The 27,869-nt window shown below is 37.4% G+C and overlaps 1 protein-coding gene across 3 annotated transcripts in view; it reads left to right on the top strand.

Annotated features, from left to right (window-relative positions):
* SMAP1 (small ArfGAP 1) overlaps positions 1 to 27,869 on the top strand; it is a 103,432-nt gene that overhangs the window by 49,686 nt on the left and 25,877 nt on the right. For 2 of the 3 annotated variants that reach the window (XM_061990328.1, XM_061990327.1), the window contains 2 exons: positions 1,929 to 2,009; positions 25,717 to 25,801. In XM_061990328.1, coding sequence (XP_061846312.1) covers positions 1,929 to 2,009; positions 25,717 to 25,801 — 166 coding nt within the window. The remainder of the gene's footprint in view (positions 1 to 1,928; positions 2,010 to 25,716; positions 25,802 to 27,869) is intronic. The other variant, XM_061990329.1, reaches the window with a different exon arrangement.

The raw sequence follows: 27,869 nt of genomic DNA, 5'->3' as shown, positions 1-27,869 counted from the left end.
GTGTGGGGGCAATTTCTTTGTTGTAGTAATGAATGATAGGGCAAAAGGAAATGGGTTCAAGTTGCAACAAGGGAGGTTTTGATTAGACATTAGGAAGAACTTTTTCACTGAGAGGACTATTAAGCATTGGGACAGGCTGCCCAGGGAGGTGGTGGAGTCCCTATCCCTAGAGATATTTAAAAGATGCATAGCTGAGTTGCTGAGGGATATGACTTAGTTTAGAGATGGGCTTGGCAATGTTAGGTTAGTGGTTGGACTCAATGATTTAAGAAAGGCTTAGCTGGATTTGAAAGGCATAGCTGTGTGTTTATAGCCTTAGTTCAGTAAACCTGCAAGTTTCAGGTTATTATGATGGCCTCAAGATAAAAAATTGCCATAAACTTGCCCCAGTCATACGAACTTCTTCTTGAACACCTGGCACTGCCACAGGTGAGAGAGAGCTGACTGACCCTCTGATTTGGACTACTGTACTCATTTTAGTGTTTCTAATATTCACTAAGATCTTAGTTGATCCTTGTTTCTTTCTTTCAAATCAGGCATTCCAAATTCCCCTTTTCTGTAGTTTTGTGGCTATGGTCATTGCTTCCCATGCTTGAGTGGCACTCACATTGTAAACAGATGTTTGGTGTGAGAGTCTCACTTTCCAGGACCTGACTCCTGAAGTACTTCACAGTGGTTAGCTGGGACTTCAGTAGCCTCAACTGAGTTACCCAGATCCATCCAGTTAAAATGGTAAAAATTCTTAAAATTTATTAATTGAAGTTGTGAAGAATGAGTTACTTGGATCCCACTCATGTCCAGTCTTCCCTCTTGCCAAAAAAAACCCACCCTAGCAAAACACACTATTGTTTATCTTGGTGCTAGAACTATTTTAACCAAATGTCATGTTACACAGATTTAAAAATTATGTATTGGTTGTTAAAACCCATCCTTATTGACAGAAACCTATAGCCCAGTTTTGTTTGGTTTTTTAATACTGAAGCTGCATAGACAGTTATCTGACCACTCAGACTTCTTCCTTCTGTTGGGAAGCTTGCTAAAAAATAGTATCCTATGCAACAAAGCTGTTTTGAAACTTTGAACAAAGGAATTGTAGTCTAATAACTGAAAGAACATTTAGGAGCTACTGTCTTACCTTCTTTCTTACATACAGCAAACTCCCAGCCCATCCATTTTAATGTTCATGTATACTCAATTTGTACTATACAAAGTAAATGCAGATAGATTGCTAAGCCTAAAATCACTGCTAACGTTGTGTCAAAGCAGTTGTTGGCTTAAAATTGTGTGTTACAATGCCCGAAGGAATATTTTATGCTTTTCTTCAGTCAGATGGGATCTGTAATATTGCCCCATTTCTTCATTCAAAGCTAAAATGAATAAACTTCTGAAATGTCTTATATTTTCTCTCATGTTTTCTCCTTCTACAGTAACTTAATGTCTTATGACTCAGTGGGTCTGTCATACGTCCCAGGTCAACTTTTTACATTCAGGAGTATATTCTTAACACTACTAGATTAGCTTTTAAAAATTAGTAAATCTCTGCAGAGGAAGCTGTGTGCGAATTACCTTACTATAGTTCTTTGATGAAGAGACTGGCACCTGTCCTAATGACAGAGGTTATCAGAGTTAACAGAGTACTTGTAGATCATTTTTTCTTTTCAGATCTGGAAAGCAACACTTGATTGTTTTTATTTTCTGCTTATAAGAAGAAAGGCAGATGAGCAGGTGAAATAGTGAATTTCTTGAATTCTCAAAGTCTCAGAGTTATAGTATTTTTAGTAGTAGTATTTGAGCAAAGTGAGTCACTCATGGAAGAGCAGATAGAAGCACAAATTCTGAATTGAAAGGGATTAACTGAAGGTCTCTGTGGACAATATATTTGCAAATGCATTGTTACAGAGTACTAGCAAAATGCCTTTTTTTTCCAGAAGGAAAAAGAAAAAAAGAAAGAAGAGAAGAAGAGAGAGAGAGAATCAGAAAAACCATCAAAACAATTAGCAGTTGAAAAGGTAAGAAGACTTTACTTTTTTCCAGTTATTTGAAAATTACACATAGTATTAGACATGTACAAATATTTGAGAAAAAAAGGAAGTTTTTAATGTGTGTATATTTGTGAAGAGAAATCCAGATAACCCACATGAATGGTTTAATTGTGCTATTGTTTGCATATTGAGGTTGTTTGCTCATATTATGAGGAATATGTTTTGAAGAAGAGAGAAGTGAGTTAGAATTTGCTAAATTTTAAACTCAGATAATTAAGATTTTTAAGATACACCATTATTATTCTTGCACAGAAAAATGTAAATTTTATTGAGCACTGTGTGATCACTTAATACTATCATTCATAAATTAATCCATTTTAACATAAGCATATAACGTACAGAATAAAATGAATCATTATAGCATAGGTAGCTGGAAAATATAGGTCATGTCACAGAACATGGCAGATAAAAACAGTTAAGATGCTTCTTTATGCAGCCATATTAAAGCATGAAGAGCAACCTTAGCAGCATAGGTACAATTAAATCATGTATGCTTCTGTAAAGAGTTAATACCAAAAAAAATTGAATGAGTAATTGAAGTATTAAATGCAACAATTTCTTCTAAGACATGTCCTCTTCTAGATGATATGAGTCCATTTAGTGTCTTCTGATCTTCAGTGTAGTCTGTAGAATGTGTTGGAGTCTCCATCTGTCAGTTTATTCCCCAATAGTGCTCTGTTACAATTATGAAAAATGTTGTGTATCCATACATTATGATTGCAGATGTATTTCTAGTTCAGTTTTTAAATAGAAGTTGTTTATTTTGCATAATAAAACAAGATACAAAATATGGGCCATTTGGACAGGAAAAAGCTCCCCCCAATACAATTTTTTTTTTTTCGTGAAATTGGAAAGCAGTTTTATAAGTTAGCACAGAAGCAAATTTGGTTAAAAGAAGTTGCTTATCTTCACAGAGCTAACAGTAAAGGATATCTTTATTTGTATGGTAGGAGGTTAAAGCATATTTATGGTTAACAACAAATATGTTTAAATTGTTTTTCAAGGTTATCCAGTCACATTAAATGTTTTATTCTGATCCTTAGAAAAATATACTTTAGTTATAACTGTTAAGAATGTTGCTGTGGTTAGGAAATCTAAACTTTCTAAAACCCAAAGGTCTAGCTTTGTTCTAGGGGAGAAAGAGTTTCACTTTGCAAGGATGAACCTGAACCTTGTCATGTGTCTGGGTGTACTTGGTTATGTGAGGAGAAAAGACAGCAGTGTGTGTGTAGTTACAGCTGAGGGAGAGACTGCCCTAAGAGTTGAAATGAAAACCTATTGAAATGACACTGATTAGGTTTACATCTGAAATGTCATTAGATTACTAGTTAATGATTAAACAAGTAAAGAGAAGTATTTTGATTTTAAATGCTTGTACTACAAAATGTGGAATTAGGTAAATATCTCTGCATTAGATAACAGTGCTGTTGTAACAGCTGCAAAATGTTTGAAATACTGCAGCCTATTTTATTTTGTTATTAATGTGTCAGCACTGATTGCTCAGATGGAACTCATCTACGCATCGTCTTTTTAATTTAAGAGACTCTTTAAGCTTGGGCTCTTCAAGATGTTTAAGAATTTTCAGACACAGCCTGTAAACTTGACGTATTTTGAAATCACAATCATGTTTTAGAATCCAAAGGAAAGAGATCTACATCAAATGGTTGTGTTCCTGTGGGAAAGTACTGATGAGACAGAGGACTAAAAGGCTGTCTTTTTATATATGGAATAATGCCTTTTGTGGTATGATTCTGCTTCAGGGAGCTTATGAACATTAATATTCTTCTGAGTTTGACTAACAATAACACACTTCACATCTAGTTAGAGACTGTCTATAGGAAGTTGTAAACGTTGCACATTGAATCAGTAGGGTAATGCTGGAGTCTTGGCCACAATGTCATGTTTTCAGCAAAAACATCAAGCAGTAGATGGCTGTTTGTCCCAGTTCTCAGCTTTCTGGAGAAGAAAACAGAGTGTGACACTTCTTTGGATGCTTCATGTGTGAAATCACTGGTTGCCTTTATTGCAGGCATGGTGTGTCTCCAGTCTAGACATTCCAGGCTTGGGAAGCTAATGAATTCAAATTCTATGACCAGGCAATTGGCGGTTTTGCCACAATTTTGAGACTTCTTGTGATTAGGGTAATTCAAGATGTGTTTTAGACTTTCTGTAGAGGAATCAGTTAAGAGAAAAAATGACAGGCTTTAAACTAGGAAAAAGTGGAAAATGAAACTGTAGAAAACGTCACATCTCTTTAAAAGTGTCATGTACTCCTACAAGTCTTAAATACTTGGTGTCTTCTTTTTTATATCTTACATTGAATTTAAGTTTCTTATCAGTAATATTCATTAGTATTATAATCTTCTTAATAATTCTTCAACAATAATATGCATCCTAAAAAAAAAAAAAAAGCTGTAAATTCAGTTCTCATATTCTGATCTCTGCTTCATGGAAGTGACTAATCTACTCCTGCATCTGCATAAGAGCCTTTCCTCTGTGACTAACTCTTCTTCAGCCTTTAACAAGCAGACTGGCTAGTGGCATTTGTGTTGCATTTTCAAATATTGCTGAAGCCTGTAACACTAATTTGGTAAACTGCATTATTCCAATATTGCATTAATGTGTCAGGTAACTGTGGCATAGAAGATGCTATGTTGACTAGCATGTTTTGATAAGTAAAAAGAACAGAAAATAACCTTTTAACTGATTTCACAATAGTGGGTTTTCTTGCTGAAATTACTTTTCACTAAGAATCATCATGTCCTTAAAGTGGGTTCAACGGGAAACAGTTTTTGTGAACCTTCAAGTTAGAAACAGCAATTGCAGGTGTACAGTAGAATTTCCTGAAGATCTGAGAGGTCTACTGCGGGTCAGGGAGTAGCAAAGATACTTATTTGGCTCTATTTTTCTGGGCTGTTCTGCTTTCTGTGACAAAATTACTGAGTAACGTTTAATATAACAAGATCTTGCTCTGTCAGCTACAAATAGAGTCTAGTCTGGTAGTTAGCATTGCAAGGAAGCAGCCCACAGTGTGACATTCCACATGAGGTCTGCAGTATTCCTTAATGAAATAAGTGACATTGCAAAACTGTTGGCAGCTGTAATGTTTTTTTCAGCCTTTAGGGATATGGTTTAGTGGTGGGCTTGGTGTTAAGTTAGTAGTAGGGCTTGATGATGTTAAAGTTCTTTTCCAACCAACATGATTCTGTGATTCTCATTGAAGAAAGTTAAGAAACTTGCATAACTTGTCCAGAGTCCTTCCTTCCTCCTCTCCTCATGCCATTTCCGTGATTAGAGACCTCAAGTTTCCTTGGTGCTCATGCTTAAAATATCCTTAACTTCAGAGGGGGGAAAAAAAAAGCAAGGGCACTATTAGCACAATTATATAATTCCTCATGGTGTGAAAACTGGGGCCAAGTTACGTGGAGCTGAAATGTCACATCAAAACCCAGCATATTTGCAAACAGCAGAAATGCCAATTTTAGCAATAATAAAATGTATCAAATTGCAAGAATAAACAATGAAACTGAGCTAACCACTTGCTTCTTGGTACTGCTCCCAGGCCAGGATCCAGAATGGGGCAAGGCAGATTGTCGTGCGAAGAGCAATTTTTAGGTGTTCTGTATATGTGCTTGAGAGATTTTAAATTGGCTTAAAAAAAATAGATCTGATACTTTTAAGAGCCCATTCCAGACTGTGGGGAAGAAAGTAAGTTGGTAGTCTGACTATCAGCATTACCTCTTCTGTTGGTGGTAACAAAGAAAGGTAGGCTTTTAATAGCTGTTTTTTGAACTTCATCATCCTGCCCACTCTTTTGCCAGCTGCTGAGGAGCTTTCCCTTTTTATTACTTTCTCCTTTGCACAGCTGAAGTTATTGAAATTTCCCAAATCAGCCATGATTTTCTTTCTTTTTTCTTTGTTTCTTTTCTGCCTAAGCAGAACGAATTTGTCAGTGGGGATCAGAGTAAAACCCTAAGCCATCCTTAGCTAATTGAATGTTCTCAATTTACAGTCACTTGATGACTTTAGAAGGAGTACATAGCCCACGTATTCTTCTGGTGTGGGAGGGAGTTCCCAAAGCCTTATAGTAGTTTTCTGAATTAAAATTTAAACTGTTGTGGTCGTTTTGGGTAGGGTTTGTGTTCATAGCACAGAGGAACACGTAAGGTAAGCTTCATGCTGCAGTTTCATGCAGCATGTTGGATCAGGGTCTGTGTGCACTCCATCTACCTTGTACCTGTTTCTTATTCTATGACCGGTTAAAGACATTTCATGTAAGCATTGTGGTGGTTTAACTGTAAAGCGTATTGAATGCCATAGTGATGGTGAAACCACATCTAATATATTGAAAGTAAGCCCTTTTGAGACAGATTGTGTTGTATTAGGACAGTAAAGGTAAATGGTTAGGATGTAAAGAACAAACTAATTTTTCTTCACAAACTATTTGTGCTTTTGCAAACTATTGACAGTCAAAGTTAAGTCTCTTTTCATTCTGCTGAACTAATCGGGATGATGAATGTTTCTGAAGGATTGCAGCAGTTAAACTTGATTAACTGGGCCTGTTTGACACCATAAGTTTAGCTTGTTTTATTATATGGCGTTTTGAGTTTGAAATTGGCTTTTCTTTATATAGAGGTGATTTGAGTGACGGGAATGGGTGAGTTAGAGGTTATCTTTCAATGGTAGTATATCAAACAGCTTTTCTTCGTCAAACTGGAGACTAAATTGCTATCTTAAATTCAACAGTAAAAATGAACTGCTGCCTCTCAGTCAGCTGGTACCAACCAGCACCATATGGCCCATGTTATGGAGGTCCTGACATAAGTTTATTTGCATTTCAAAAGGGCTAGAGGAGCTCTCAAGTAAAACGGAGGGTAAATCATATTAGCAGCTTTTCCCTTTCATGTAGGGGGAAAAATGTATTAAATGCTGTTTTAACCAAACAGGAAGAACTTAATGTACCTTATTAGGGTGATATTTTTGTTCCTTTGTTTTTTCTCCTAGAGACAGCAAAAACTCCCACAAAAATCAACCTCTCTGGGCAAGTAAGACAAGAATAACTGTTAGTCCCTCTTACCATTAGTTCTCTGGGAATGTTTTTTTTTTTGCTTTATCTAGATTATTCCAGATTATCATGTTGATGCTTTTGTATAAGGAGAAAGGAGTTGGAGCAAATAGTGCTCCAGTGTTCCTCATTTTTTTGAAACAGCAACATTGTGAGAATGCATGGAAGAATGAAAGCCCACAACAAGGTGGTATCCACTTAAACACCAATTTGGTGAAAGTGATATATTTAGGTGTTTACTTTTAAGCTGTAGGATTGACTCAGAAATGTTGACACGAATGCTAACTTAAATACAGAAGTACATTATAAATATTCTGAATGATTTCTTTATGTTAGTATTGAATTGATGATATATTTGCTAAATCACTTCTACAAATTATTTGCCTTTCAGTGATTTAATTTGTTTCTTTATATTTTTGTATGAAATGTAATATCCATTTAAATGATATAAGCAATCAACTGTTTTTCACTGGAACAGAAAAAAAGAAACATATTTTGCCCTCCGATTGAATCCATAGTTTTATTTATACTCTTAGTCCTTTTTTTCACAAATTCAGACTAAGTAGGCATGAGTTAAAGCTCAAGCTTTAGGAGTATGTGGTAAGACATGGGACAACCTGATTCCCTGCATTCTACCCTCACAGTGGATGAAGGGTTTTTAGGCCTCTTGTTCTCTCAGTCTTCATTTTATGAAGCTGTCCCAACCTGGTTTTACATTTCTAATCATACCTTTTCAGTATTCTGGAAGCGATCAGATTATTTGGGGTTCTTTGATTGCTTCTTATACTAATCTGGAGAAAGGCAAATGAAATTAGATTCTTCCCAAAACTCGTTCCTTTTGCAGGTAACAAAGACCTCCTTATGTTTGAGGATTACCTTGAAATAAAATCTTGCTTAATGAAATTAATCTGTAGTGACTCTTATTACGTAATGGGAGTTGTAGACAAAGAAATTAAGAAACAGATATCACAGGTAGAAGCAATTGAAAGAAAACCTCTTTTGTCAGATAGGAAGAAGGGTATTTGTCTTTTTAGTGTTGAAAAAGGAGTCAGCCTACAGGAAGGGTTTCATGTTTTTTTCCCTCAGCCTAGTGCATTCTGTCTTTACAAGCTTCATCCTTTCAACTCTGATCTGCAGCAGAGCAGTATCCGAATGTAATTAAAAAGAAGAAATTCCATAGAAATGGATTCTTAAAACTATGAGGACAAGTTTGGGTTTGGACTGCTTTATTTAAATTGGCCTTTAATTTGCCAAACTATTTTTAACAAAAAAGGTATTATTAAGTGTATTTAGTTCTAGTTGAGCCTCAGTTGTATTTTTGTTCTGTATGGAGTCAAAATCTAAAACTGCACTGGGTTTTCAGTTGATACTTTTTATTAACAGATGGTATTTTCAAGTTTCTCCTACTTGCTTGCGATAAGCCTCACCTTTTTTCCTGGTGATTTAGACAATTAAGAAAGCACCATCTATATATACTTGTGTGCATATTGAACAAAAAAAAAGAGCTCATTTAGACAAGCATGAACTAAGTCAACCTTGTTCGTGGATGGATGCTGTCTTCTGAATAAAAATATCTGTATGACCAGAACTTAAATAACTCTGAGACATTTGAAACCATGAGAGCATGCATGATTGAAAGTGCAGATACACAATCTCATCTAAAAACCTTTATAAAATGTATAGTACTGGTTTGAGATTGTGTACAATCAATCAAATGTGCAAGAACAAAAAGCATGACGTTTTTACAGAAGTGGCACTGATATGTGGAGTGGAATGTAAAGAATGGTAAGGATTGGATGAGATGAAGTTGATAAAAGGAAAAAGATGTTTAATTTAAACATCACTCAAAATAATAATCATATCTTGTTTTGAATAATAGACTTCCTTTGTTTTCCTAAAATAATGCAAGTATTGGAACGTGAGCAAAGCAGTCAAGCATCTTGGTGTATTCTGTTTCCTTTCTACTGTTGTTAGGGTAGGACGTGCTTAAACTCCTCAGGGGAGAACCCTCACTCCAGTGTGTGAAACATCAAGACAGGGCAGTGGGATAGTAGAATGTACTGTCAGATATGCAAATCTTACCTAGTAAGGGTAAAGATAGTAACTCTGTTTTCCATGAAAAATAATTTTAGCTGCCACTGACAATACTAAAGTCTCCAATGTTAGCTTAACCTTTAAATGATTCCTTTTTAAAAAATAAAGAAATCCTGTAAGAGGTTTCAACAAGCTTCCAAACACTGTCATGCATCTTTCAGCATCTTGCAGTTTAAATTCAGAGTTGACATGGGTATTGATTGCGTGGCTTTTTACTAAAAGGAATAAGGTTATTCATTTGGACTGTTGAATTTATTATGTTTTAGTAGCTGCTCGTGGAACTAGAACAGTTGCACAAAAAACTTTATGGCTCTGGCATTCATCCCGTTACACAATTAAGTCTTCACAGAATTAACTCAAAGGTCTTTGGAAGACAGTGCTGTGGCTGTGGTAGAGATAAAAGCAAGATAAGGTAGAAGCAGAATCTTTTAACACATTTTGAAGGAAATGTACAAGTTACTTGCTCTATGTTATTTATGAGATGGGAAATATGGTGCAAAATTAAGTCACCAGTTACCTAGTTGTTCGAGGAACTAGCATTGCTTTAATGTTAAGTTCCTTATATATTAATTAACCCTCTTAAACCATCTACAATCAATTGCCTCCTGTCTGTTGAAACCAGGGTTGCAACTGGATGAGCTTGTCTTTCAGTTCTACTTGAAATTTTTCCTTTATAAAATTAGCATCTACAGATAGAAACTGGGAGCAGTTCTGAGGTTGCTGCCCATGCATGTCAATGTTGAAAATAAAGGAATCTCATCTCTCTGCTCAGCAAGTATGGTCTCTCTCAGCCTGACCATATTGTACTTTGTGTCAGAGTAAGGTACTACAGGTCTGTCTGCTAGGCACATAGTGTATTTTACACTGTGTAGTAACATGGGTAACTTCTGCTCAAGATAACTAATACATAATTTGTCTTATATAGTTAATCCTCCATTTACACTAAGTAGTTAATACATCTGTTCCATTTTCATTAAGTGTAGTCTATTTTAGTGATGCAAAAGAAATTGTTTTGGTTGATTCTCAGTGTGAGTGTTGAAATGGGTGCCTGAACAAACAAATCAGAGCCCTTTTAATGTCAATTTGAAAGGTCAGTTGTAAAACTTCAGAATATTTGAAGCTGTGACTCTATAAAGGTTTTTAATCCTTATATTTTGTATTCATTAATTAAATAATTGCTTTTCAGAATACAAAGAAATTTCCTATAAGTTCACATGATTTAAACTGGAAGAAGAAAAGCAGCGGTTTACCTCATTTCCAGTTGAGGTGTAGACTGCTATACTGGATTGTGGCTAGAATGCTTCTGATACTTGGCGCTAAAGGTTATGGTGATAAGGAGAGTGAAGAAAAAAAAATGATGTTAATTCCAGTAAAGGGAAATTCATTTTGCTATTGCATGTGGATAGGTTAAAATTAATTAGCTTCTAAAGTAATTGTTTCAAAGTCGTAAACTTTGAAATAAGAACAATACTGAGAGGAAAAAAAACAACCAAACCTGACTAGTAGAAGAAAACAGCTAATGGTCTTAGACATGAGTAGGTAATGATGCATAACTGTTTATTAAACATTTCTCCCTCTTACTAAATTCTGCATTAGTGAAACAGAATTATGGACTTGTGTATGAAGATGATGAAGTACATGTCAGTTTGCTCTGAATTTGTATAGCAACAAAAGAAAAGCAACAAGCTGTTATAGAAGTAAGGGAAACTTAACCTGTGAGGTTATTTCCATCTTAGACTTCATAAAGTGTTTGTATGGTACCACTTGATATAAAGATGCCAGTACAGAATATCAGTCCAATTCTGCTAGGAAAAGTTCTAATTTAGAGGTGGTTTGTATGAAACAATATTCAGTGTGATGCTGTAAAGACCATGTGACTAAAACATAAAGACTGCAAGAGTCAGAGGAACAACCACAGGAAGGAGAACCAGAGTAATTATAGAACTGTAGGATGGTTGGGTTGGAAAGGACCATAAAGATTGTCTAGTTCCAACCACTGCCATGGGCAGGGACACCTTCCACTATAACATGGAAGTTCACTCTGAGGGAAAACAGAGCACAGTGACCACTTCTTTTGGGTCTACCAGAAGTTAATGGTGAGATGGGTCAAGGAAGGAGGTTCTCTTCCAGAAACCTCAGGTAAGGAGTGATTGTGTACTAGGCTATAGGACTTGTTATGGGATGCAGAGTGAAAAGAATTTGGCAACGGGGAAGAGAATATTATATGAAGCTTATTATAGGATATTTAGGTGACAGACCAAAAGGAGGTAAATGGAGGAATCAGAGTGGATTGGGCTGGAACAAGCATTAGGAAGCAGGGGAAAGGGATAAAAAGAGGCAGTCCTGTATTTGCAGGTTGCTGGGCAGTATGCTCGTATGCACCCTGTGCTTGATCTCTGCAGACTGTCCTATATTCTTGCCAAATTCTATTTGCAACCATGTTGTGAGTGAATGGATTCTCTCTTGTGTGTCTACATGGGAATGCCAGCAAACTTCAGGTTAGATTATCAGACAAGTAGGATAAGAGGTTGGTGTCAACTGCTGGAAAGAGGAATTTAACGGTCAGCAGCTGCAGAAACCAGCATCTAGAAGCCAATCATTGCAAAGGCAGCATGTCTATGACCTGCTGCCGGAGACACCTGTATTATGCACACACATGTGTGTAACATAGCAAGTTGCACACTTGACTAGACAGTAGGTAGGATATCAGTATATGAAGAGATCCAAGGTTGTCAGCTGGTGACTGGCTAAGGGTGTGAGGTCCTGATATTAGATGATCTTAATTTTCATACAGAAAGCATTTTTCAGAAAGCAACACCACTGTTGTTAAAGAAAAGCTTGCAAAGGATACCTTCATAGATAGGGATGGAAAGCAATGCTTGAACTGGATTGGATTTTCACTATCATCTCAGTCGGTTGCCATGCCTTAACTCATTCTTTTCTGCAGATGTATGAAGAAGGAATTAAAAATATATACCCCTTAGTTGTGATTGGTACACTGATGTTGTATTATGTATGACTTGAAAGGTTTTTAGAAGGAAAGTCATAGAAGAAACAACTTAATGAGGAACTGCAACTAATATAGCTTCATTACTGTAATCTTACTCGGGCTAATGAGCTCAATAGAAAAGGAGTAGAAATATGTAAGCTGAATTGATATAACCCTAATGTGTTGTTCTGAAACTGAAGATGTATTTAAAACAGCTTATAAAAATACAAACCATATTTATTGCATTCCACAGCTAGCAAAGTGTGTTGCATTAAAACCCTTGGACCTTAATCTGATTTAGAGATGTTTTAACGGGACACTGGATCAGCTACAGCTTTGAGATGGATCTGTCTAGATTTTCTCCTTCATAATGATTTATTCTAAAAGATTTTAAAAATAGGTTTTATTGGATTAAAAGCAGAAAGCTTGTGTTTTATTTAAGTCAAGTTCCATGGCAAGATAAAGTACAAAATAGGAATAGGGCTGACAAACAGCTTTTTCCACCACTTTTTATGTCCTTGTAAACAGGTCCTTGCTTGTCACCTCAAATGCAGTAATTTGAAAAATTTAGAGCTGCAGCAAACTGTGCTCAATTCTTTGCCCCTAGAATCCCTAGAAAACTTTGATAGCTCTGTGCTCAAGCAGTGTGCCTATATGTCTCTGCAGTCTTGCTATCTGTGATGCAGCTTCAGATTGCTGCTTCTTGTGACTGTTACCTAGCAATCATCTTGCAATCTTTTAAGGCTTTTCTTCAAATTAAAGAGCTTGTCCTTTGTTTTTGGACCCTATTCTAAACTTGACAGTTTTAAGAACATAATATATTTGAAAATCATACACTGAAGAGACCTTACAGATCATCTGAGGACACCTTCCACCAGACCAGGTTGCTCAAAACACCATCCAACCTGGCCTTCAACACTTCCAGGGATGGGACATCCGCAGCCTCTCTGGGCAACCTGTTCCAGTGCCTCACCATCTTCACAGTAAAGAAGACAATATTCTTCATAATAGCTGATCTAAATCTACCTTCTTTCCATTTAAAGACATTACGCCTTGTCCTATTCCTTGTAAAAAGTGCGTCTCCAGCCCCTTTTAGGTACTGGAAGGTGGCTTCCTCGGAGCCTTCCCTTCCCCAGACTGAACAGCGCCAACTCTCTCTGCCTGTGCTCATAGGAGAGGTGCTCCAGCCTTCTGATTATCTCTGTGGCCCTCTGGACTCATACCAACAGGTCCATATCTTTCCTATACTGAGAACCCCAGGGTTGGGAACAGTATTGCAGGTGCATTCTCAAGAGAGCAGAGTGTCAGTCATCTCCCCTGACCTGCAGCCCACGCTACTTTTGATGCAGCCCAGTATATTCTTGGCTTTCTGAGCTGTAAGTGCACGTTCCTGGCTCATATTCAGCTTTTAATCCACCAGGCCCCAGAAGTCCTTCCCCACAGGGCTGCTCTCAGTCCCTTCGTCTCCCAGCCTGTGTTTGTTGTATGAATCCATACAAATAGTATATCAAGTATGGTTATTATTATATAGATTTAATACATGAATATAAGAATTTAAATATTTCTCTTTAATCTTTGATATTTTGCTGTAGTCTCAGCAGTAAGAATAAAAAGCATTACAACTTTGTTTTAGGAAATCATGCTTCTGCAGTTGTATACTTTGTCTTGAGCAAGGTAAAAGGGCCTCTTGAGAACGCCTGATGTATTTATTAGAAGGGGCTAAACTGATTCAGCTAAGTACAGGACATGAAAGGTTTAAACCTTCTTGGAATACATTGACTAAAGTAAATGAGATCTGAGGTAATATTTTAAATTCAGTTAAAATTGTACTACTGTATGATCAATAAGTAATAACAAGGGAATAGTCTTAATCCACTTTCCATAGAAATTATTAGCATATTAGCCCTGACTGAGATAAAATCCTATTAATGGAGTAAGATTACAGTGCAGCTGTCAGTCAGTTCTGCCGTGAAATTTTAATCCAAAGGGCTAAAAATATAACACATTTTGCATAATCTTGAAGAATTGCCTTGCCCTAACTCTGAAAATCTAATGCAATCCATAAACCCAGCTTTTTAAAGTGGAGATGTAGCAATTTTGTTTTGTTGGTTTGTGTGGTATAAATGTCTTAAATTAACTTACCTACATCCATGTGAGTAGTTCAGTGTCTAAAAATGAGTTATTGGAGTGATTACAATAGACTTATAGATTTCCCCCTGGGTTAGCCATTAGAGGTAGTTCTAGTTTTATAAATAAGAGTGACAGCTTTTATGTTTTTGTTTGACATGTGGTTGGTTCTTTCTCTTGGTTTGAAATGCATCCAAATTTGCTTGTAGAGTTGCTGTAGTCTATACAGCTTTATAGTGCCAATGTAGTATATCTTCTGATTCAACATAGTGTACTTGTTTTCAGTTCTGCTAGTTAGGCAAAACAGAAGTTCATCATATGCTAAAAGTATCTTAAGTTTTGAAGAATTAGTCTGGTTTCTAACTTTCTTCATTTTTAGTTGCAAGTCTGAAAAAAAGTGCTGTTGTCTTGTAGGAGAGTAAGCAGAATAAATTTAATCTTTAATATTATTTAAATTCAATATTTTGAAAGGATTGGTTTTTACTTGTTTACATCTCAGATACAAAAGCTGTAAAAATGTCCTTTAAAAAGGACATGAGTCATGCTTTAAATAGATTTGGGTTAAACTAACTGGTATAGTAGAAGTATATGAGCTGTCAGGAAAAATCACATCTACAAACTCATTGCAAGCTTATAGTAAATTACAAACATAATTTTCTCATATGAGAATTCTCAAATATTATGCTGTCTTGCAAATTTCATTGCAAGCAAGTAATGAAGAGGGAAGGAATCCAATTACTTTATGCACAAGGCATACAAGTACTACCTATTAAGAGCAAAGGAGGGCTTTTGTTCAGTAACCATAGAGGCGTCTATGAGCTCTAGTGAGTAAACTGGAAATTGCCTTTAAGTAAATTAGAAGTGCTTTTCACTAAATTATTTGATGGTTCTTCAGGTTTCATAAAGCTTCTTGTAGTTAAGATGGAGTATAGAAATAAGAAATGCATGAGTAGTCAGATGTGTATGAAACAGACTGAATTCTAGATTCATATGAATTTTTCATTGAAGCAGAAAATTGAGGAAAATATGCAGAGAAGGATTTTTTTGCGTGTAATATTGAAGTATGAAAATAGGAGCCGATAACTGGACTGGACTGCTGATGGATTGGATTTTTGACAGTGACTGATACCTTGCTTCAGAGTAGGAGAGAGATCTACAGTGGTAACTTATGGCTATCATACGAAGTAGAAAAAACAAGTTTTTCTACTTCAGGGCTATAGTCATGTGGCTTAAGTCTTGCACCATGTATGCTACTCCATTTAATGCCCTTGGGTAATGTAAATAAGGTCAATATTAATCCTAAATGCTGATGTTGAAACCTTACATGTTAAATGACTTACATGAATATCTTATAGGAGTGAATTCAGCAAAAGTTCCACTAGTTTTTAAAGTATTGGGGTGGATATGTTACATTGCTGTTGAGTGTCATATGTCTTTTAGAAGTGTTAAACCCTTGAAGTTTGTACATATTAGGATTATTGGCACAAGGCTATAGAAGCTGAAAATGGAAACTTGAATTACCTAACTTTAATCTTTTTTTCATCAAACTCATTCACAATGAGATATAACCACAATATTTTCACTGTGTGCTGCCACTTTTGAACCAGGCCTGTGGTGGTTCAGACCCAGCCAGCAACGAAGCACCACGCAGCCTCTTGCTCACCCCCCCATACACACCCTGCTTCCTCAGGATGGTGAGGCCCCAGCGAGACGGGAGGAAAAAAAGATAACCAAGGGCCTTGTGGATCAAGACAAGGACAGGAAGGATAACCATTGGTAACACCAACAGACCTTACAGGCATTCTGTTATATATGTGACTTTAATAGGTGTGTGACTTTCAGTCATGGTGGTACTGACCCTGCTTTTTTGCCTTGCCTGTGAAATAACCATATCCCTTATAGACAGCATCATATATACTGTACTGTAATCTTTGTACAGAGGAAGGAGGAGGGTTTACTTGTCAATGCTTTCATTAATTTTCTTTTCTCTGAGGCAGAATGAATTACTCATTTAATGGTTGTTTCCAAAAATAGCTGACTGAACAAAATCTGGTTGAATGCCTGACTGGGACACTGGACTGCCTACAGTATGCAACTTATGCTTCAGATGTTACTTCATGTTCTTTACAATCCCATCTCTTGCAGACTTGCTGTCTGAAGTCTGTGTGAGGAAACAGAGCTGCCCGTTAGGGAAGGGAGAGCTTACCCTTGGGTGACTCTACTGCAAAACCACAATGCTTAGATTCAGGGCTTTGAGGATTGTGTACTCGAAAACAGAGTGGAGAATTCACTGTGGCTTGTAGGGTGAGTTCCATATAAATAGGTTGACTAATGTGCTCCTAGTATCTATTCAGCAAGGCCTATAGAATGCGAGAGAAAGGGAAGAGAAGGTAGTTATGAAGAAAAGGACTAACAATGATGAAGTATTGCTGGCTATATGTGTAATATGAACATGTGTGTGCATATATAGTCTTTACATTTATTAAACAAAGTGTTCATAGATTGGATTGCTTTAATTAGCAAAACAAGAAATGTGGTTGTGCAAACCTGAAATGATACAGTTATCAAAAGTATTACATCATATGGCGTTGCTGATGGGGTGAAGTTCAGAGGGCATAACATCATATGGTATGGAATATCCTTTTGGTCAGGTTAGCTGTCCTGGCTATATCTCCTCCCAACTTCTTAGTCACCCCCAGCCTATTTGTTGTGGAGACAGAGTGGGGAAAAAGAAAAAGCCTGGGCAAGCACTTCTTAACAATAGCCAAAACACCGATGTGTTATCAGCAGTGTTTTATCAACAGATCCAAGACATAGCAGCGTAACAGCTTTTACATAGAAAATCAACTCCATTCCAGCCAGACCCATACAGGCAATCAGTTCTCAAAATACATGGTATGAAGTAGGAATCAGTTCTCTCATTCTTGTCAAAGAAATGTCCTTATTTACTAGATCATTTGCTTTAGAGTAACATTAGAGAAAGAAGTTTGTAAAATCAACTCTAGAACTTAATTTGTGAATAGAGTCATTAACACTGTTGCTTGCTGGTTTATTTGGTTGCATTTAACTCAAGGAAAATATTTTGCATAAATTAGATTGAACTAAAATGGTATTATTGGTGGTAGATTGAGAGCAATGCATTATGAGACTTGAATAAAAGGTAATGTTGATCTGTATAAAACTGAGCTTTGTTTTTTAAAATGATATATAGTAGGGGCAAATAACTGTTTTTTCCCCTGGCCTAAACTGGTATTCTTTATCTTATTTTTCAAATTAAATCTCAGCTTTTATTTCTGCACAAATTTAGTAAAGGAAGAATAAGGGCAGAGGGGACACAGCAGTGCAACTTTATATGCAGATTGCAAAATTAAAAGATACTCTTTCATGTTGGAATGGAAAACTTGCTCTTTTAATGTAAACTGGGAAGTTGTCTACAATGACGTTCTAGGGATGTAGTCAGAATTTCAGAAGAAAAAAACCCCTCAAAACTTTGGTACAAATTTTTGTAACTTGTCCATCAAAACCTAATGGATTGGAATTTGGTTTAAAATCTTAGAGATTAATTGTTGGGAAAAAATTGAAGAAGACTAATTGAATTATAGCCAGTATCTTGTTGAATTATACACAGAATGGTGGGTGCAGCTTCTGCTAATGAAGACGTTGGCTCAATGACAGTGTAAGAAACTTAAGTTACATAAAAATATTAAAGCAGGCTTATGCGCTTAATTACTTTTAAATTGTCATAAATGATAGGTGGCCTGATCTTCTCCACAGCAGTCTCCTTTTGAATTTTGTTTATCATTGCTTCTTAGCACAAAACATTAAAATTGACCAAGGTGCGTGTATATGGTTCTTTCCACTAATTTCAGGCCAGTTGACTTCTAGTGAAACTGTGTGGAAGTGAAGGTTCAAATACTCATTTCTACGTTTCCATTTTATTTAAATAGGAAAGATGAGCTGCTTCTTATCTGTAGACATAATTCTCAACTGTTCATTTTGTTCAAAACAAAGTTATGGGAAGTTCCTAACTATTTAAAAGTATTTACTCTTTAGATACTGAAAGATAATTACTCTTGTTTCCAAAGAACTGCTTACAGATAAGGTATTAGTACTATCCTGTCAAACTGTTTTTATTGTATTGTAAATGTACAATGAGCAGGATATAGATGTAGCTTAATTCAGGTATAAAATTGATTGTCAATCATCATGGCATACTAAATGGAGAATTGAACAAGAGCAGAAACTTGAAAAGGATGTTGTTTCCATGATAGCAGATTTACCAGTTTCTAGCATACAACCACATACATTTGTCTTATGTACTAGTAATAAAAGATAGTCAACACAGGGCTTAGGAAAATGTTATCCGTGTGATTATCTCATATTTTGATAGTCTACCTTCCAAACATTAAGCCAAATTTCAGATATTTTCTGAAGGAATAGCATTTGTATTAGTCTTCTATGTATCACACAGTCTTTTCAGAAGAAGAAAAAATAGAAGTTCTGACTGGATAACAGAAGTAAAAGCTACTCTTGACCTTAATCCATTCTTTCTTGACTCTGCTAAGTTCTCACATTCCCCAACTCTCAGCCTGGCATGCCTGCCAGAGGATCCTCATAGCAGCTGTTACCTCTTCTGTGGTATAATTGCTTATTTTTCCCAGATTGCTTTTATTGAGTATGGAGTATTAATATTGCATAAAACTTCTGCAAAAGATATTTGCATTTAATTACTGAAGGAATCTAAAGAGCTGCTACTACAGTGGTCTCAGAAAACTTCAGGAAGAGGCTATGGTAGATAACAGATGAGACAAAATCCAGTAAGGAGGAGTGATGCTTGTAGTGGAAAGGGCTCATTGCTACAAAACCAACCTGAAACACTGTTTCTGTGTGTTAGGCATTGCACTATCCAAGATGGATAAGCCACTGAGAAATCACAATGTTCCAGCAAAGATTGCTTTAGCCTCTTCCACTGAGAAAACTGGGAGATTGTTAGGATGCCAGAAGCATGAAAGGCCTTCAGCCTTAGCAAAAACGTCTGCCAAAAGTGAACGAAATAGCTGACAACTTCTGTGTGCTCTGTCAGTGGAAAGAATCACATCATCATAAAATGGATGAGGATGAAAAGATCTGGAGGTCATATAGTCCAACTCCCTGTGCAAGCACAGGTCATCTAAAGGAAGTTGCCCAGACCTGTATCTCAAAGGATGGAGATTTCACAATCTCCCAGGGCAACCTGTGCCAGTGCTCAGTCACCCTCACAGTGAAAAAATGTTTCCTGGTGTTCAGACTTCCTGTGTTTCTGTTTGTGCCCATTTTGCCTCTGATCCTGTCACTGGGTACCACTGAAAAGAGCCTGGCTCTAGCTTCTGCACACCCTCCCTTCACATACATACATAGACACATACCCCCTGAGCCCTCTCTTCTCTAGGCTGAGCAGTATAAGATCTCTCACCCCATATGAGATATAGTCCAATCCCTTCATTATCTTTGTGGCCCTTCTCTGGACTCACTCCAGTACGTCCATGTCTCTCTTCTGCTGCAGAACCCAGAAATGGACCCAACACTTTGAAGTGTGGCTGCACCAGTGCTGAGTAGAGGGAAAGGATTGTCTCCTTCAGCCTGCTGGAATTATTCTTCCTGATGCAGCCCATGGGATGCTGTGCTGTTTGTGACCACGGTGTTTCAGAAGGATATACTAGTACAATAAAGATGATTTTAAACGAGAAATTGTTAATACATGACCCAAAGTAAATATATCTAGGAATTACTATGACCACATACTTCACTTAGTAAAATCACATATGTTGCTAAGCCACCCTTGAGTGTTTTAAATGTTGGCTGATTCCCCAGAAGGCTGTGTTGCCATTCCATGAGATTTTGACTGACTTGAGAATTGGGCAAAGAGGAACCTCAGGAGGTTCAACAAGGGCATGTGCAGCGTCCTGCACCTGGGGAAGAACTACCCCTGCACCAGTACAGGCTGGGGACTGACCTACTGGTGAGTAGCTCTGTGGAGAGAAACCTGGGAGTCCTGATTGATAATAAGCTAACCATGAGCCAGCAATGTTCCCTTGTGGCCAAGAAGGCCAATGGCATCCTGGGATGCATCAAGAAGAATGTGGCTAGAAAGTTGAGAGAGATTCTCCTTCTCCTCTCCTCTGCCCTGGTGAGGCCTCATCTGGAGTCCTGTGTCCAGTTCTGGGCTCCTCAGCTCAAGAGGGACAGGGAAGTGCTGGAGAGAGTCCAGCGCAGGGCCACCAAGATGATCAGGGGGCTGGAACATCTTCCTTATGAGGAAGGGTTATTGGACCTGGGACTGTTCAGCCTGGAGAAGAGAAGACTGAGAGGGGACCTCGTAAACACTTACAAATACCTAAAGAGTAGATGTAAGGAGAATTGGGTGACATTTTTTTCTGTAGTGTCCAATAACAGGACAAGAGGTAATGGACATAAGCTGGAACACAAAAAGTTCCACTTTCAAACACAAGGATAAATTTCTTTCAGATGAGGGAGCCCTGGCACAGGCTGCCCAGGGAGGATGTGGAGTCTCTTTCTCTTGAGGTTTTCCAAACCTGCCTGAACTCTTTCCCGTGTGACTTGTTTGAGGTAAATCTACTTGAGCAGGATGGTTGGACTTAGGTGGTCTTTATAGGTCCCTTCACACTCCTACCATTCTGTGAAAAGAATAGTAGCCTCAGTAACCTTGAAGATTCCACTTGAAAATAAGTATATAAAGTTAAGTACCTGTTCCCTTCTATTTGGTTTTCTTCATAGCAGTTTTTAATGCTATTTTTAGTTTATTTAGTACTGCTTAGTCTCCTATTTTTATGCAGCCTTCTTCCAAAGGCTCAACAAAGAATAGTTTATCTAGTACTGCTGTCAGTACCTAAAAATAATTGCTATGGGAGTCAAGCAGACTGAAATTCATATCAGTTTCTATTACTAGTGCAGCACATTTCCTAGGCATTTGTTGTGCTGTATTATACCTCTACAAAATGCAGTAATTTTTAGGTAAAGCACAACACTAAATTATACATTAAGTTTAATGTCACTGCCTTATTATGCAATTTTTTGCTTCTTGCACACTGCTCACTGTGTGCAATATTTAGCTTTAACATCTCAAAAGACCACTCTCTACATAAAGCTTAGTCATGTATGAGTCCTGTTGGAGCAAAACTACCACAAAGAAATTAAACACCGTATTTCTTTAATGAATTAGAGTAAAATTTTAAGTGCATCTAATGTGACTTCATTTTCTTGTTCTATTCTGAAAGTTCAACACCTTGTTGATGCCAGAATTATACAGGCTGCAAGTGACCTCTGGAAATACTCTGCTCCAGAGCCAGAAATACGATGTGGTCTCTACTGCAGAGCACTTCAGTAAGACATTGTTTTTCATTATACCTGCTTCAGGTGGACCACAGTACAGTCAGATGCACCCAGGGAGCCAGAGAGAGAACAAGACTGTCTTAAGAAAGAGCACGGTAAAGAGGAGTTACTTAGGTGTTTAAATCAAGAATAAATGTGTGTATGCATGTTTCTTGTTCTAACTCATCCCATTAGCACCAGCCTGACTTAATTGATGCCTAAATGCAGGTGACTTTAGAGAATTCTGAATTACCTCATATGTGGCATGAAATATCTTAACCAGCAATAAACATACTGGGGGAACAACATAGTATTGCAGGTAAAATTAAGAGGAAGCAGGATTTTGTTCCATATTGCTGCTGAGTATTGCCTTGTGTGGCCACTGTTGTACACTGGGGGAACAACATAGTATTGCAGGTAAAATTAAGAGGAAGCAGGATTTTGTTCCATATTGCTGCTGAGTATTGCCTTGTGTGGCCACTGTTGTACAGGTGAGGCATTGCTAAATTGTGAGGTGACCAATAGCTTTTTTTAGCTTTTCAGACCGAAGGTTAGTGTGTTGATGAAAACTATGTAGCTGTGAAGGAGATGAATAGTGCTTTAAGGAGAAAATCTACATCAAGGAAACGAATACAGTATTAATGTCTAGAAATATTTGCTGTACTAACACTCTTGAAATGGTTGATAATATGAGCCAGCAATGTGCCCTCATGGCTAAGAAGGCCAATCCTGGAATGCATCAAGAAGAGTGTGGCTGTCAGGTCAAGGGAGGTTCTTCTCCCCCTCTACTCTCCCCTGGTGAGGCCTCATCTGGAGTCCTGTGTCCAGTTCTGGGCTCCTCAGCTCAAGAGGGACAGGGAACAGTTGGAGAGAGTCCAGCACAGGGCCACCAAGATGATCAGGGTTATGGAACATCTTTCATACAAGGAAAGGCTGCAGGAACTGGGGCTGTTTAGTCTGGAGAAGAGGAGACTGAGGGGAGATCTTATTAACATTTACAAATATCTGAATGGTGGATGTCAGGAGGTTGGGACATTTCTTTTTTCTATAGTATCTAGCAACAGGACAAGGGGTAATGGGGTGAATTTGAAACACAAAACGTTCCACTTAAACATCAGAAAAAACTATTTCACTGTTGAGGTGAGTGAGCCCTGGCACAGGCTGCCCAGAGGAGTTGTGGAGTCTCCTTCCTTGGAGGTCTTCAGGACCCACCTGTACACGTTCCTGTGTGACCTGATCTAGGTGACCCTGCTTCTGCAGGGGGGTTGGACTAGATGATCTCTGAAGGTCCTTTCCAGCCCCTACCATTCTATGATTCTATTAAAATAATTTTACAGTCTTTTTTAACTGACTACAAAGTAACCTTAAAGCCTGATAATTTATGTGCTGGCAAATGAGTAAAACGGAAAAGAAACTACTGATGAAGAAATATAGTAATGATATTAGAAAAGAGTATCTTAAAGGATCTATTTTTATAGAAATCTCTATTTTTATAAATTGTGTCTTTATTGCCTTTCTTATTTAGAGAGTGGTGAAACAGAAATATGCACTGAGTAATTATTGACAACTGTTCGTTTGACAAAGCAGAAGACTTAAGTATTCCTACCTTTTGAAATTTTTAGTTGACGTAATGAAATTAATTTGTCACAGTAATAAGTAAAATAAAAGAGAGTGCCATTTGAACATTAGCTGTTTCATTTTTACTAATGTCTGCAACAGTGTTTTGGTTTGTCAGGAAGATTTTAATTCTGAACCCAGCCTGTCAAGCTTTAATTTATTTCAAACCTGTGCTTTTAGGTGGTTCTAATAAATCTAATTTGGACTAACGAAAATTTGCACATTTAATACAATTCTAATAATTTTGCTTTTCAGTTTAAATAGGTTGTTGTTCTGTATTGAAAATTGCTCATTTGTTTAAACAAAAAACCAGTCAGTTTTGTGAAATCAAGCAATATGTCAGAAATGCTTCTTTGTACAGCTTCTGTGACCCATGGTCTTCCTTACAAACATGGAGAAGAACCAAATACACAAACTTTTTTACCATAAATTTTGTTCTTAAAGCCACACTGTTAATTCTGGTTGATGTTCATAACACTAAGTTTTATGGCATATTTACAGAGTTAGGGTCAATTGGAGAAAACTTTCTTTAAAAAATTCTTGATATGCAGTAGTTTACAAAACCATATTTTTTCTCATACCAAATGTAAGAGGTTTTTTTCATTGCAATATTGAGTAGTGTTTGAAATCAAGTGAGCTGTTCTTCAGATCCCATACTCAGAGGTGAAAGTTGTAATACAATATAGAATAAGGGAATCCATGGAGTGTTTGTCTAGCAGATAGTTTCCCAAACAGTTTTGTTCTTGAAGTGTGTCAGTAGTATTGTAGGCTTCTGGTCACTTGGGCCATCTCTTGACTACTGAGTTTCCTCGGTGCTCCTTACAAACACCAAGCTCCTTACTCTTTATCCCTCGTTTGCAAGAGAGGAACATAAAAGATTACTTAGATAAAGAGAACTTTATACCTGTATGTTGGACTATGAAGTTCTCTTAATACTACATACTAAGATTTAATCACAGGGGATCGATTCCACAGGGATCGATTCTGGGGCCAGTCTTGTTCAACATCTTCATCAATGACCTGGATGAGGGGACAGAGTGTACCCTCAGCAAGTTGGCTGATGACACCAAACTGGGAGGACTGGCTGATTCCCCAGAAGGCTGTGCTGCCATTCAGCGGGATCTCAAACAGCTGGAGAGTTGGGCAGAGAGGAACCTCATGAGGTTCAACAAGGACAAGTGCAGAGTCCTGCATCTGGGAAGGAGTGACCCCATGCACCAGGACAGGCTGGGGAGTGACCTGCTGGAGAGCAGCTGTGCAGAGAGAGACCTGGGAGTTCTGATTGATAATAAACTAAATATGAGCCAGCAATATGCCCTCGTGGCCAAGAAGGGGGTTGGACTAGATGATCTCTAAAGGTCCCTTCCAACCCCTACCATTCTGTGGTTCTATGACTTCAGCAAGCCCAGGACCCTTGATGATTCTGTCAAAGCCACATTATGGGGGTGACAAAGGTGGCAGTGAAGCAGGTTCTGTTGGTGTCAGCCCAGTGCCCAACCTGACAGTGCTTTATTGCTGTTACACAGTAATCTGTTCTAGTTAAACACTGAACTCGTTGGTCAACCAAACCATGTCATGCTTTTGTGGTGAGTACAGAGTAAATGCATATTAAATGCCTGCAAGAGAAGACATGTCAGTACTAGTCATGTCACTACTACAAATCAGTTTGTATTCATTTTAAAAACCAAGGTTTTGATGGATTTGGGTGATCAGCCTGATATTGGTATGAGAACTATAAACAGGTTCATGAAGTCATTTTCATAATCAAATTTCATGACAGCGTCTTTTTGAAGTCTCTAGGTAAGGCAAGACAGGGAGTTCCCAGTTGTTCCAAGGAGATGAATGTTGTTATTTACCTTCAGGTTTACAAAGGAAAAGATGATGAACACAAGATTGTGTCCATGGGTGCTTAACATCTATCAAGTTTGCGTGTTCTGCAGATGCTCTTTGCAGGAAGGCAAAATAACGTCATTAGCCTGTTTGTAATTTTTTAGATGTAAGCTTTTGAAAACGTGAAGATTTTCATCTTTAATGCTGCAGACTGTTTAGTTTGGTTGTGGAAATTAGTGAAATCGAATCAGAAACAGCTTTTTTTTCACTAAGTGAATGATAGACAGTGGTCATCAGTTTCAGGTCTCACCTTATTTTTAACCCATCTTGAATCTTAGGTTTATTTAAAAGTTGATCACATATCAGTGAAGGTGTAAGGACACTTTTGTCCAGTGATGTGTTGTGTCCCATATGACCATAGCTGCAATTTATTTAATTAAAAGTCAAATTCATTATTAGAAACAAATACAGAAAGGGGCTTTTAATTCTGATCCTGGAACAGCATCTTTAATGAGAAGGTTTTAAGCACTGTATCTTTTTCAGAAAGGTTACTTGTGTTTGGTCTCTTTTTTTCTCCTTTAAAGCCACAGAAGAAAGAAGATCAGCAATCAGAAGCTAAAGCAAGCCCCAAAAAGTCATCAGAACCCACTGTTGATCTTTTAGGACTTGGTAAGCGATACATAAATACTTGTTTTAAAATCAGATTCATTGTTTCATATTTTAGATACACTTTTAGTTTTTTCTTTATTTACTAATAGATGAATTTGAAAATTATAAGATGGGGGGGATGAATTTGAAGCTCTAAAGGAAAATGCCATAGGGATCTGAGTATATCAAGATGCGTGTTTTGCTAAGGAGAGTAATGAGCTCCTGTGGGAGGGAGAAGTTATCAAAGTGATCTTCAAAGGGCTTGAGGATTGTGGTGTTTCAGTGTTTATGGTACGAGTCTACTTTTTCCTGAAAATGCCGGGGTCATCTGAATTGTGTGTTTGTAAAATATCTCATGACATAAAATTCCTATGTTAGTTAACAGTACACTGTCTGACTGCAGCTGACTAGTAAAATTTAAAACATGGGGCATTTTGGTGTCATGTACTGTATGTGACCATCATTGTTGTCTTCTGACACTCAAGGGACTGCGTATGTCTCTTGTAAATAAACTGATTTGAATGAGAATGATTTAATTCGCACTCTGTGCCTATACTGCTGTGGTTTTATGCTTTTTCTCTGGTTGTTGATGACCATATTAATAAATTATGTTTTTCATTTCTATCTAGAGTTATTTTAAGTATGTTTTTTTCATTCATTAGCATCTTAAAATGGAACTGGAAGAATGAAATGTTACAGCAACTGTTCTTATTTCTTTTATTGTTAAGCTTAAGGAACATTTTCTAAGAATTGTAAGTGGATATTAAAAGTATTCCATTTCTATTAATATAGTTCTGCTCCCCCTCTCCTCTGCCCTGATGGGGCCCCATCTGGAGTCCTGTGTCCAGTTCTGGGCTCCACAGCTCAAGAGGGACAGAGAACTTCTGGAGAGAGTCCAGCACAGGGCCACCAAGATGATCAGGGGACTGGAGCATCTTCGTTATGAGGAAAGGCTGCAGGAACTGGGGCTGTTCAGTCTGCAGGAGACTGAGGGGAGATCTCATTAATATTTATAAGTATCTAAATGGTGGGTGTCAGGAGTTTGGGACAGCACTATTTTCTGTTGTATCTAGCAACAGGACAAGGGGTAATGGGATGAAGCTGGAACACAAAAAATTCCATTTAAACGTAAGAAAAAACAATGTCACTGTTGAGGTGAGGGAGCCCTGGCACAGGCTGCCCAGAGGGGTTGTGGAGTCTCCTTCCTTGGAGGTCTTCAGGACCCACCTGTACACGTTCCTGTGTGACCTGATTAGGTGAACCTGCTTCTGCAGGGGGGTTGGACTGGATGATCTCTAAAGGTCCCTTCCAACCCTATCACTGTATGATTCTATGATAATGGTTATACTTGACTTTCTACATATCTTTTACAGGATACTGGAGGAGGCTGATAAATGTAATTAAAAATCTTGGCTTTGTAGAAAAATGTTTTGTAGTTTTAAAATGTTTGGTTTTAAGGTATAAATAATTATGCAACAAAACAATAAACATCTCAGAGTTGGAATTCGCACTGTCACTCAAAATGCATGTTATTTTCCCTCTGGATAGAGAGTAGCTGTAAAATTCCATTCTGGTGGCTGTTAGGCATGTGTTGTGGTCCGTGTCTCTTTCCAAGTAATCTGCTACCCCAGGCAAGCAAATCTTAATTAACAGAGTAGAACTTATATTATGGATGTAGAATGAACCTCTTTAAACAACAACAAAAAAGTAATTTAGACTAGATTGAAAGCCAGTTCTTCTTTATTTTCCTTTAGCAGACCAACAAACTAATTAAGAACTAAAATTTAATCAATATGTGGATTTGAGATTGCTGGGCTTTTGTATCCTTTTAGTCATGATTTGAAAAAAAATGGTAGTAATGCTGTTTCATGAAATGATAATGAACTCAGATTGCATAGACTCTAACTCAAGATGTAATGTGCAGTAGAAAGAGTATTATAATTGATGTGCTACAGCTGTGCTTCTTCAGTGAGATATACAAAGGGCAAAGTTTATAATTTATATGTTAAAACCCCCTAATTTTAGAGGAGGAAGCATTTAAAGATCTTTTAAATAACAAATTGAAAGGCAATGTAATAAGCTAGTAGCA

This window comes from Colius striatus, chromosome 2 (assembly GCF_028858725.1).
Source record: "Colius striatus isolate bColStr4 chromosome 2, bColStr4.1.hap1, whole genome shotgun sequence".
NCBI classification, from domain to species: domain Eukaryota; kingdom Metazoa; phylum Chordata; class Aves; order Coliiformes; family Coliidae; genus Colius; species Colius striatus.
Note: the sequence above shows the minus strand (reverse complement) of the source record. Positions and strands in the feature narration are given on the sequence as shown.